Source organism: Symphalangus syndactylus, chromosome 6 (assembly GCF_028878055.3).
Source record: "Symphalangus syndactylus isolate Jambi chromosome 6, NHGRI_mSymSyn1-v2.1_pri, whole genome shotgun sequence".
Lineage (NCBI taxonomy): Eukaryota > Metazoa > Chordata > Mammalia > Primates > Hylobatidae > Symphalangus > Symphalangus syndactylus.
The window spans coordinates 37,123,804-37,137,332 of NC_072428.2; the positions used below are offsets into that span (position 1 = coordinate 37,123,804).

General features: G+C 37.6%; 1 protein-coding gene across 2 annotated transcripts in view; it reads right to left on the bottom strand.

The window, feature by feature from the left end:
* Positions 1-13,529, bottom strand: part of ZDHHC13 (zinc finger DHHC-type palmitoyltransferase 13) — a 59,419-nt gene that overhangs the window by 26,528 nt on the left and 19,362 nt on the right. Inside the window, exons 2-5 of one of the 2 annotated variants that reach the window (XM_055282165.2) lie at positions 7,427-7,572; positions 4,250-4,372; positions 2,886-2,963; positions 1,247-1,391 (exon numbers count right to left, since the gene is read on the bottom strand). In XM_055282165.2, coding sequence (XP_055138140.1) covers positions 1,247-1,391; positions 2,886-2,963; positions 4,250-4,372; positions 7,427-7,572 — 492 coding nt within the window. The remainder of the gene's footprint in view (positions 1-1,246; positions 1,392-2,885; positions 2,964-4,249; positions 4,373-7,426; positions 7,573-13,529) is intronic. The other variant, XM_055282166.2, reaches the window with a different exon arrangement.

Sequence of the window (13,529 nt, forward strand, 5' to 3'; positions counted from 1 at the left end):
GCTCACTTCCATAGGGTAAAAATCCATGGATTTCCACAAAATATTTTTAAAAAGAAAATCTGAATATATAATGTAAAGTGTTATATGATGTGAACACAGCTAAGGGAAAGAGTAAAATATTGATAGCTACCATCAAATACAAGAGATGGTAGAGACCTTAAAAGTCACCTAGTTGAGACCTTAGTTGACACATTAATTCGCATTATCATTTCTTATACAAAGTCCTTCAGTATCTACTCAAACACTTCCAGTAAATAGTGAACTCCCTATCTTCTGAGGCAACTTGTCTTTCTGGACTTATCATATTAAGTTTTAAATACTAAAATATGAAAATTTCCTTTCTATTTTCTGGAACACAGAAAAAAAAAGGAAATCATATTTCCATGAGGATATAATCCTTTTAATAAGACAGGTCTAGGTTTAAGGTATACAGCAATGGTTTCAGCTAAGCCAAAGAAAAACAGTTGCAGCTTCTGAAGATTCTTATGGACCTTGGGGGAACAGGACTTGGAAAGGCACCCAAAGAGAAGCAGACAGGACTCTTCTTCACATATTTATATTTTTCCAACAATGAAACCTAGGAGGTTATAATTCTACTTCAATCAGCTAAGTCTGAGAGAAAGTGCTTATTTAAAGGGAGCACAATCATTCCAACAGCATTTGTGCCAACACGTTTTCATGCCTTTTACAGGCAAGTCTACTAATACATAAACTACTTTGCTACCAGAAAACATATTCCAGGCAAGTATAATTGACAGTGAAACTTACAATAACCTATAATTTAACATGTGCCTCTCAAGGCAAGTCAATTTTCATGGAATTACTTTAGAGAACAATAAGAAACATACATTCAAATTGGCCTCCCATTTGGGCTCAAATAATGAAAGCAAATGATGGGTTAATTTAGTGATTTGACTACCATTTTTGTATTCAACTAGAAGAAAAATACAGGCTTTGAAGTCATGTTTTTGAGAAACTGCAAATTACTGGGTTCATAAGAAAAACTATTACCAGCTTACAAGTTTCAGAAACATCTATTATACGTTACTGAGCTAAATGACCTATCCTTTTCCCTCCAATGAAGCTGAAAAGCAGTATTCAATAGCTAAACGTACTGAGGCTAATATCTGAATATCTGGATATCCATTAACCTCCACTTTAAAAAGAAGAAGAGACTACTACTAATAATTTCCCCAACCTCTTCAGATGATAAAAGCTGGAGTATAAGACACATTTCAGAACATACCTGTCCCTTTGAGATGAGATATGCTATAATAGGCATGTGTTGAAACAATACTGCCAGGTGGATGCTGCTGAATCCCTCTCCATCAATGAGAGTGGGGTCTGCACCATGCTGGAGTAATAATATGACCATAGGTAAATGTCCTTGTCTGCAAATAGAAGACAAAAAGCCATTCTGTAGCATGCAGAAAAAGCAAAAAGTCAGGGAGAGACTGATATTCCTAAGACATGAGGGATTTTGGTTACATACAAAAAATATTTCTTAACAGTAAGATTTTTGAAACAACGGTGATTGTCCAAACATTTTTAACTTAGATGCTGCAAACTTAGAACTATATGGATAATCATTCTCGGGTTTTTTTTTTTTTTTTTGAGATGGAGTCTCGCTCTGTGACCCAGGCTGGAGTGCAGTGGCGCAATCTCGGCTCACTACAACATCTGCCTCCCAGGTTCAAGCGGTTCTCCTGCCTCAGCGGGGACTACAGGCGCGTACCACCATGCCCACCTAATTTTTTGTATTTTTAGTAGAGATGGGATTTCACTGTGTTAGCCAGGATGGTCTCGATCTCCTGACCTCATGATCCGCCTGCCTCGGCCTCCCAAAGTGCTGGGATTACAGGCATGAGCCACCACGCTCAGCCTGGATAATCATTCTTGAGTGTAAGTGATAAACTTGATAACTTCCCAATCTACCTTAAACCTTACATTACCATATGTGAAGAATAATTTTTTATGACATGGTAACAGTGAAGATTCTAAGACCACTTAGACGTCACTGTCATTTTAAAATCAAAAAATCGTAAGCCAGATATACGGAAATACAATATTCATAAACTATGGGTTTACTGTGATAATATTAAGAGCTATATATTCATATGCTTTTCTTATGCTTGACTATGGTTCATTTTTCATGTAAAGTACTGAACCTCAGTAGCTTAAAGGGCATGAATTAACCCTAGAGCTTCAAAACTCTTGGCTATGGAGAAAAGATTCAACTCCTTGACTTACACGAACAATTATTCACTTCAGTTTCAGATTCCTGTCAACCCCACCAACCACCAAGAGTGGAGTTTAAATTAATAAAAGAAACTGGTAAGTATTCAAGACTTATTAACTTCAGTTTCAGATGGCCAATATACAACAGAGAAAAGAGGAGAGTGACCACACAATATAAATGTTCTAAGTTGACCTACTCAAAATTTCTTGTTAATCCTGCAACAACTTTTAAAAGAGTTGACTCATTTGGCCCTAAGATATAGAGATATACTTTACATTTAAGAGGAAACTCACCTCTGAAATAAAATCGTAAATTTCTAAATAGACATGTCATAAGCCTGAACTGATTGAGTTTGCAGTTCACAGAAATACTACTTTTATTTATGTTACCAAGTATGAAAATTATTAATTCTAATTACAAAAAAGAAACTATAAAACACATATTTGAGTTGGATAATCATAATGAAGCCCTAAATTAAATATCGAAAACACCCTTTCTGCAAACTCTTTAAAGCTGAAATTTATTTTTAAATAAAGGGGGGAAAAAAAAGAAAAGACAGCCTTTCAAAACGTCTATAACTGATTTTCGAGATGGTGACCACTAGCTACATGTGGCTATTTAATTTCAGCGTTCAAAGAAACCTTACCGGATGGCCCAGTGAAGAGGAGTTGAATTTAAATCTCCACCCAACTGATCTACAACAGCACCTTTTGAAATATAAAACCTGTTAAAAGCAGACACAAATGAAAATAAGATTTGAAACTTAAGCTTCATATTGAGAAAGAAAATACCAATTTTTTCATAGTAATAAATATGTTGGAGAACAAATTATGATAGTAATACTCCCTAAAACACCCACATCTGTAGAAACATGAAAGGTTCACATGGCAGAATCAGACAAATCCCTGATGAAACATTCTTAGGATGTAAGTAATTAGTCCTGCTGTAATTAGCATTCCATTATAACTTACATATCAAATACATCATAACTACTCTCTGCATAGTCTAACTACCACAGCACTCTTGACATTGTTTATATTCAAAAGGTTTAGGATCAGACAGATATTCTTACTTGACCGGAAGGAGAAAGGTAAAATTATGTCGCCTTCAACAGTTTAAAAGTAGAATTACTAAGTGGGAATGAATTTTAAAAGTAAGTAGTAAAGAATTAATTTAAAATCCTTTTGGAAAAGTTAGACATTTTGAGTGTTTTGCCCTGTATTTAGGGGACAGAGATGAGAGGCACTGTATAAGATGGACATATAAGGTAATGAGACTGATTTTCTTCTATGGTTTATAGGAATTAGTCTTATTACTTCAAAGTTGAGCTTCATACATCATATTATCTAAATACCATGCCAGTTTATTTCCACAGAAGAGGAGTTTGCCTGTGAGTATTCATGTGTGTTAGAACATTTTAAACCTTAATAAATTTCTTAAACTTTGAGGACTTTAAATATCTAATCCTATAACACAAAATATACACACATTCACATACACATGTACATTTTACATGTTAAGCTGTTTAAAAGAAACAATGGGTAGGCAGTAGTGCTTTATGAAGGGGAAATATTTTATACAATCCAATACATGCCCACTTAAAAGTACATTCCACATTTGGTTTTTTTAAAAGGTTAAATTTCCTACCTATCTATGCTTCACAGTATTAAAATGTAAAATATTTCAATGCTTCTTCTAAACTAGATGAGACTTCCCATTCTATTCTGAAAAAGTTTATTATACTTTTCCTTTTTTAAAAAATGTTCACTTTTACTTCCTAAACTTTATGATTGGCCCCCTTGGCTTTATCTCTAATTTTCCTTTTTGGATCAACCAGGCATGGTCTCTAAGGTCCTTTTCAACTTTATAATAACCAACGTGTGTGGCAGAAAAAGTTTCAGGTGTTCTTTTACACGAGGATTACACATGGTTCAATACTCAAAGAAAAAGATAAATGAAGGAGAGGTCTAAAATTATAAATACACAATTAACACACATATCCCATCTTACTTTACAAGATCCAGTCTGTTGTTAATAGCAGCCCAATGAAGAAGCGACACATTTTCTTTATCTGGTTGCCTGACATCATATCCTGCTTCTACCAACTCTTTACATCGTTCAAAAATTCCGTATCTCAAATAAGAAAAAAAAAAGCATAATTGATACAATTAAAATCATTTCAAATATCAAAATTTCTTCATTTTACTGTATCTTTTCACTATCCAAACTGCCTTTCAGTCAATACAGAAATATAATAATTAACAAAGACATGCACAGAGAGGACACAGTATAAAGCCAAACAGCAAAAGGAAACCTGGTTTACATACTGATCAGATTAATCTCTTTGGAGTTGAACTTGATTTTCTTAAGTAAACTTTAAACTTACATTGCCTTCCTTCAGTAAGTTTCATCTGATCTCCACTATGTGCCAGAAACACCTGGTGCCAATTCTTGACAATAATCTTATCCCTGAATCAAACCAAGCCCATGCAATAATCTCACAATAAGGGATAAAGACTAAAAGCCAACTTGGAATGGGATAAATTCAACAACAAAATGTGGAAAGAATATAGGTATAGGAGAGGAACAAATGATTAGCCCTTCCTGAGGGAGATGAAACTAAGCTATATTTTATAGGCTGACAAAAGGCATTTCAGGCAGAGGAAGCAGCATGTACAAAAATCAGAAATGTGAAACTACATGGATGTTCAGAGAAATAAAAGCAATTTAACATTGCTAAAGCATAAAGCATGAGAGGGAATAGTGAGACATGAGGTCAGAAGCAATAGACAAAGATCACATGGGCCTTCTGTGCTATGCTATGAAGTTTAGACTTTATCTACAATTCAATGGGAAACCAATAAAGGGTTTTAAAGAGGAAAGCACTCAGACTTTGAGTTTTAAGAAAGATCGCATTGGAGGCAGTATGGAAGCTGCTTAGAGCAGGGTGAGGACAGAGAGTGAAATACCAGTTTAGAGATTATTGCAATAAATACAGGTGAGAGACAATGAGAGCCTAAAGTAAGAGAGAAGCAATAGGAATAGAAAAGGAATGATGGGCTTGAGAGAGATTTAACTGTTAGTTAATCAGTTAAATAGTATAGCATTAAAAAGAGGTATTTCATAGAGAAATTATTATAGCATTAAAAAGAGGTATTTCATAGAGAATAAAGAGGTAAGTCATTCATTAGCAATATTTCTTTTTTTTTTTTTTAAGATGGAGTCTCGCTTTGTCACCCAGGCCGGAGTGCAGTGGCGCAATCTCAGTTCACTTCAACCTCCGTCTCCCAGGTTGAAGCGATTCTCCTGTCTCAGCCTCACAGGTAGCTGGGATTACAGGTGTGTGCCACAACACCAAGCTAATTTTTGTATTTTTAGTAGGTTTCACCACGTTAGCCAGGCTGGTCTCGAACTCCTGACCTCAGGTAATCTGCCCACCTCGGCCTCCCAAAGTGCTGGGTTTACAGGTGTGAGCCACCATACCCGGCCTGTTAGCAATATTTCTATGAAGTCCCAACCGACCCTTTAGCACTTTCTTTAAAACTTATTTCTGTTTAAAAGTACCTGAAAGTTTCAATAAGCCCGCAAGGATCAAAAATCAAACCAAATGGCAGAATTGTCTGTTTCTCACACTGTAAATTAGAATAATTTCTGCCTTACCAAAATACATGCGTGTGTGTGTGTGTGTGTGTGTGTGTGTGTCCTTTTGGCATTTTTAAAAGAGTAAATTTTTGAAAATGACACACATACATTTACACTCTCCATCTTTTAAATGTCAACTTTAACATTTTACTGGAAAATAAATACTCCCTTTATTTTAGAAACATAATAAGAATATACATTAAGGTTTTGCTGGTTTAGAAAACAAACACACACACTCCATAGCTCTCTATGCCCTTCCCGGATACTACCTACAGGTCTCCCCACAACCACTTGAGAAGGTCCAGGATCTGAAGAAAATTTTAGGAAAGACATAAAATGCGAGTTTTTACTGAGATTGCCTCTAAAAAGAGCCTAATTTCTGACATTTATCGTAAGAATTTTATAGGCAACAGGAAAAGATTTAATGTTTCCATCCTAATTAAAGCAAATATTTACCTTAAGAATACGCTCATCTTTGTACAAATAAAACATAAACAATATCAAATAATATTCACCTAAAAGAGTGGTTCCCAAGGCCTCTAGAGTTAATATAAATTGGTAATTAGAATTCTCAAATAATTGTCAATATATTTTTTAATTAACATAGACAATACATTAGTCTATATCAAGCCCAAATAGGCTAATTAATCTCCAAACATCTTTGCTTCTGATAGAAAGTATATCAAGTTAGTATGGTAACATTAGTTCCCCTCAGGCTGATTAGATTGGCATGATTTATATTTGGTGGGCAATCTGCTGGGCAGATTTATGTTTGATTACTACAAAAATGGATTACTACTTGATGTAGTCTGATGAACAAAATACTTCAAAATTTGCTCAATGTCAAGAGGTGTGATAGATGTTAATAATCAACAAGATCCATGAAGGTGAAAATGTTGGAAATAATTGACTTAATGCAAATACCCACATATGGAGATCTTAAGGGGAAACTTTCAGAATGTACTTCCATGTCCAGTGCAAGCAAAACAACACACTATGTGTTTCAAGTGGTCAGAGAACATATTTCCACTTTACCTTACCATCTTTCTTCTAGTTAATCCAGCACAACAAGCACATGGAAAGTACTCAAGAAATAAATGATTTTTAAAAATATCTATAAATGTGTAAGTTGGTATTTTTCATTCCATCTACCTGTTCAGGTTGTAGTATATTTTAAAAGACTTAGATTTGTGTTTCAAATAAAGAGTTTGGCTTAGTGTCATTTAAAATCATCCATTCATTCAAGGAACATTTATTGGGTACCTTATACAAGAAGGAACTGTGCAAAAGCACTGGAGCTACAAAGATGAAGACACCCTTTTGCTAAGAAGCTGCCTACAATGTAATGGGACGTCCTGGTACATAAACAGCTCAGGTACACTGTACTAAGTACTGTGGTGTTGGTATGACAAATATACTTGGTGCTGGTGTTAACTACCATTACGAAGTTAAGAGAGGTAAACATACGAAGCTCCATGAACTACACATACATTACTATTAATTCTAGAGAACGTAAGGAAAAACCAAAGCATTTGGAAGACTTACTGAGTAGCTTTGACAATGTCACAGTTACTAGAGTCCTCTATAAGAGGAGGAGCTTCTCTTGCATTGGCAAGTTCTTTGTTTTCATGTGCACAGATGCCGTATCGACCAAATCCTGGAGGGTGGGGGCCATGGCTGTGATTCCTGCACTGAAGAGTAAGAGTCATTTGACAAAGCATGAGAGAATTAATGTCACACTCAATTACATAATGAAGCATTTGCTACTATCAACAATACCTATATTAATAAATTACATTTTTTGGAGTCTTAGAAGTGTATTCTGAGAATGACTTGAACCCAGCAGGCGGAGGTTGTAGTAAGCTGAGATCACACCATTGCATTCCAGCCTGGGTGACAGAGTGAGACTCTGTCTCAAAAAAAAAAAAAAGAAGGCCGGGCGCGGTGGCTCACACTTGTAATCCCAGCACTTTGGGAGGCCAAGGCGGGCGGATCACGAGGTCAGGAGATCGAGACCACGGTGAAACCCCGTCTCTACTAAAAATACAAAAAATTAGCCGGGCGTGGTGGCGGGCACCTGTAGTCCCAGCTACTCGGAGAGGCTGAGGCAGGAGAATGGAGTGAACCCGGGAGGCGGAGCTTGCAGTGAGCCGAGATTGCGCCACTGCACTCCAGCCTGGGCGACAGGGCTAGACTCCGTCTCAAAAAAAAAAAAAAGAAAAAAAGTGTATCCTAAGGAAGATTTTCTTTATCTTAATTCTGTTCAGTAGAAAAGATGCTTACTATTACCAAAAATCCAAATTACATATTTTGTTCATAAAACAAAGGTCATCTAAAAAGGCACAGATGTTACTTGTAGTGGGCAGAGGACCATTGCTACTGACTTGGTAAGAAGTTTGCCAGGCCTCTACTTTTTGGAGTTGTGGTGGACATACCCTAAGAATATCCCCGAACCCCCCAATTAATCAAGTTCTCATATAATTCCTTCCTCTTGAGCACAGGCAGAACTTGTGACTTGTTTCTAGGCAATGGAATACGGCAAAAGTGATGAGACAATTACTCCCATGATCAAGTTATATCAGACTCTGTCTTAGCCAACTGAAGCAAGAGATTTTTCTGCTGGCCTTGAAAAAATAAGCTGCCATGATATGCGAGGGCCTGTGAGAGAGCCACATAACAAGGAACTGTGGGCAGTCTTCAGGAGTGAAAACAGTCCTTGCTGACAACCAGTAAGAAAATGAGACTTTGATCATACAACAGCAAGAAACTGAGTTCTGCTAATAACCAAATGAACTTGAAAGAGGACCCCAAGCTCAGCCTTGATGTCAACTGTGAGAGACCCTTAGCAGAGGATCCAGCTAAGCCATGCCTAGACTCCTGACAAACAGAAACTATGAGATAATAAATAGGTGTTACGTGGTGGCCTGCTAGCTCAGTTGGTTAAAGCATAGCACTAATAAGTAGGTGTTGTTTTAACCCATTAATGCGTGGTAATTTGTTATGCAGTAATGGGCAACTAATACAGAAGTGACTGCAGAATTTGGGAGGGTAAAAAGAATGACTGCCAAGATACTCCCATTAGCTGAATCAACAAATGTTACATTCAGATCACCTATTAGAAGCAGCAGCAAATGGCAAGCTAAAAAATTTTTCTTTAAACAATTATCTCAGATTTGTCATTCAAACTAATTTGAGTGTTTCTAATCTCAGACACTGAGCTTAGACCTTAGCAGAAAACCAATACAGGATTGGCTAATATTAAAAAAAAAAAAGCCCACAAAAATCTAAGATCAGGGAGCCAAGATGGCCGAATAGGAACAGCTCCGGTCTCCAGCTCCCAGCCCCAGCGACACAGAAGACGGGTGATTTCTGCATTTCTGCTTGAGCCACCGGTGCTGACACCCAGCCAAACAGGGTCTGGAGTGGACCTCTAGTAAACTCCAACAGACCTGCAGCTGAGGGTCTTGTCTGGTAGAAGGAAAATTAACAAACAGAAAGGACATCCACACCAAAAACCCATCTGTACATCATCATCATCGAAGACAAAAAGTAGACAAAACCACAAAGATGGGGAAAAAACAGACCAAAAAAACTGGAAACTCTAAAAAACAGAGCACCTCTCCTCCTCCAAAGGAACGCAGTTCCTCACCAGCAACGGAACAAAGCTGGATGGAGGATGACTTTGATGAGTTGAGAGAAGAAGGCTTCAGACGATCAAACTACTCTGAGCTACGAGAGGAAATTCAAAACAATAGCAAAGAAGTTAAAAACTTTGAAAAAAAATTAGAAGAATGGATAACTAGAATAACCAATGGAGAGAAGGGCTTAAAGGAGATGATGGAGCTGAAAGCCAAGTTTCGAGAACTACGCGAAGAATGCAGAAGCCTCAGTAGCAGATGCGATCAACTGGAAGAAAGGGTATCGCTGATAGAAGATGAAATGAATGAAATGAAGAGAGAAGGGAAGTTTAGAGAAAAAAGAATAAAAAGAAATGAACAAAGCCTCGAAGAAATTTGGGACTATGTGAAAAGACCAAACCTACGTCTGATTGGTGTACCTGAAAATGATGGGGAGAATGGAACCAAGTTGGAAAACACTCTGCAAGATATTATGCAGGAGAACTTCCCCAATCTAGCAAGGCAGGCCAGCATTCAGATTCAGGAAATACAGAGAACGCCACAAAGATACTCCTCGAGAAGGGCAACTCCAAGACACATAATTGTCAGATTCACCAAAGTTGAAATGAAGGAAAAAATGTTAAGGGCAGCCAGAGAGAAAGGTCGGGTTACCCACAAAGGGAAGCCCATCAGACTAACAGCTGATCTCTCAGCAGAAACTCTACAAGCCAGAAGAGAGTGGGGGCCGATATTCAACATTCTTAAAGAAAAGAATTTTCAACCCAGAATTTCCTATCCCCCCAAACTAAGCTTCATAAGTGAAGGAGAAATAAAATACTTTACAGACAAGCAAACACTGAGTGATTTTGTCACCACCAGGCCTGCCCTAAAAGAGCTCCTGAAGGAAGCACTAAACATGGAAAGGAACAACCGGTACCAGCCCCTGCAAAAACATGCCAAATTGTAAAGACCATCGAGGCTAGGAAGAAACTATAGCAACTAACGAGCAAAATAACCAACTAACATCATAATGACAGGATCAGATTCACACATAACAATATTCACGTTAAATGTAAATGGGCTAAATGCTCCAATCAAAAGACACAGACTGGCAAACTGGATAAGGAGTCAGGACCCATCAGTGTGCTGTATTCAGGAAACCCATCTCACGTGCAGAGACACACATAGACTCAAAATAAAGGGATGGGGGAAGATCTATCAAGCAACTGGAAAACAAAAAAAGGCAGGGGTTGCAATCCTAGTCTCTGATAAAATAGACTTTAAACCAACAAAGATCAAAAGAGACAAAGAAGGCCATTACATAATGGTAAAGGGATCAATTCAACAAGAAGAGCTAACTATCCTAAATATATATGCACCCAACACAGGAGCACCCAGATTCATAAAGCAAGTCCTCAGTGACCTACAAAGGGACTTAAACTCCCACACAATCATAATGGGAGATTTTAACACCCCACTGTCAGCATTAGACAGATCAACGAGACAGAAAGTTAACAAGGATATCCAGGAATTGAACTCAGCTCTACATAAAGTGGACCTAATAGACATCTACAGAACTCTCCACCCCAAATCAACAGAATATACATTTTTTTCAGCACCACACCACACCTATTCCAAAATTGACCACATAGTTGGAAGTAAAGCTCTTCTCAGCAAATGTAAAAGAACAGAGATTATAACAAAGTGTCTCTCAGACCACAGTGCAATCAAACTAGAACTCAGGATTAAGAAACTCAGTCAAAACCGCTCAACTACATGGAAACTGAACAACCTGCTCCTGAATGACTATTGGGTACATAATGAAATGAAGGCAGAAATAAAGATGTTCTTTGAAACCAACGAGAACAAAGACACAACATACCAGAATCTCTGGGACACGTTCAAAGCAGTGTGTAGAGGGAAATTTATAGCACTAAATGCCCACAAGAGAAAGCAGGAAAGATCCAAAATTGACACCCTAACATCACAATTAAAAGAACTAGAAAAGCAAGAGCAAACACATTCAAAAGCTAGCAGAAGGCTAGAAATAACTAAAATCAGAGCAGAACTGAAGGAAATAGAGACACAAAAAACCTTTCAAAAAATTAATGAATTCAGGAGCTGGTTTTTTGAAAAGATCAACAAAATTGATGGACCGCTAGCAAGACTAATAAAGAAGAAAAGACAGAAGAATCAAATAGATGCAATAAAAAACGAAAAAGGGGATATCACCACCGATCCCACAGAAATACAATCTACCATCAGAGAATACTACAAACACCTCTATGCAAATAAACTAGAAAATCTAGAAGAAATGGATAAATTCCTCGACAAATACACCCTCCCAAGACTAAACCAGGAAGAAGTTGAATCTCTGAATAGACCAATAACAGGTTCTGAAATTGTGGCAATAATCAATAGCTTACCAACCAAAAAGAGTCCAGGACCTGATGGATTCACAGCTGAATTCTACCAGAGGTACAAGAAGGAACTGGTACCATTCCTTCTGAAACTATTCCAATCGATAGAAAAAGAGGGAATCCTCCCTAACACATTTTACGAAGCCAGCATCGTCCTGATACCAAAACCTGGCAGAGACATAACCAAAAAAGAGAATTTCAGACCAATATCCTTCATGAACATTGATGCAAAAATCCTCAATAAAATACTGGCAAACCGAATCCAGCAGCACATCAAAAAGCTTATCCACCATGATCAAGTGGGCTTCATCCCTGGGATGCAAGGCTGGTTCAACATACGCAAATCAATAAATGTAATCCAGCATATAAACAGAACCAAAGACAAAAACCACATGATTATCTCAATAGATGCAGAAAAGGCCTTTGACAAAATGCAACAACCCTTCATGCTAAAAACTCTCAATAAATTAGGTATTGATGGGACGTATCTCAAAATAATAAGAGCTATCTACAACAAACCCACAGCCAATATCATACTGAATGGGCAAAAACTGGAAGCATTCCCTCTGAAAACTGGCACAAGACAGGGATGCCCTCTCTCACCGCTCCTATTCAACATAGTGCTGGAAGTTCTGGCCAGAGCAATCAGGCAGGAGAAGGAAATAAAGGGTATTCAATTAGGAAAAGAGGAAGTCAAATTGTCCCTGTTTGCAGATGACATGATTGTATATCTAGAAAACCCCATTGTCTCAGCCCAAAATCTCCTTAAGCTGATTAGCAACTTCAGCAAAGTCTCAGGATACAAAATTAATGTACAAAAATCACAAGCATTCTTGTACACCAATAACAGACAAACAGAGAGCCAAATCATGAGTGAACTCCCATTCACAATTGCTTCAAAGAGAATAAAATACCTAGGAATCCAACTTACAAGGGATGTGAAGGACCTCTTCAAGGAGAACTACAAACCACTGCTCAATGAAATAAAAGAGGATACAAACAAATGGAAGAACATTCCATGCTCATGGGTTGGAAGAATCAATATCGTGAAAATGGCCATACTGCCCAAGGTAATTTATAGATTCAATGCCATCCCCATCAAGCTACCAATGACTTTCTTCACAGAATTGGAAAAAACTACTTTAAAGTTCATTTGGAACCAAAAAAGAGCCCGCATCGCCAAGTCAATCCTAAGCCAAAAGAACAAAGCTGGAGGCATCACGCTACCTGACTTTAAACTATACTACAAGGCTACAGTAACCAAAACAGCATGGTACTGGTACCACAACAGAGACATAGATCAATGGAACAGAACAGAGCCCTCAGAAATGATGCCGCATAGCTACAACTATCTGATCTTTGACAAACCTGACAAAAACAAGAAATGGGGAAAGGATTCCCTATTTAATAAATGGTGCTGGGAAAACTGGCTAGCCATATGTAGAAAGCTGCAACTGGATCCCTTCCTTACACCTTATACAAAAATTAATTCAAGATGGATTAAAGACTTATATGTTAGACCTAAAACCATTAAAATCCTACAAGAAAACCTAGGCAATACCATTCAGGACATAGGCGTGGGCAAGGACTTCATGTCTAAAACACCAAAAG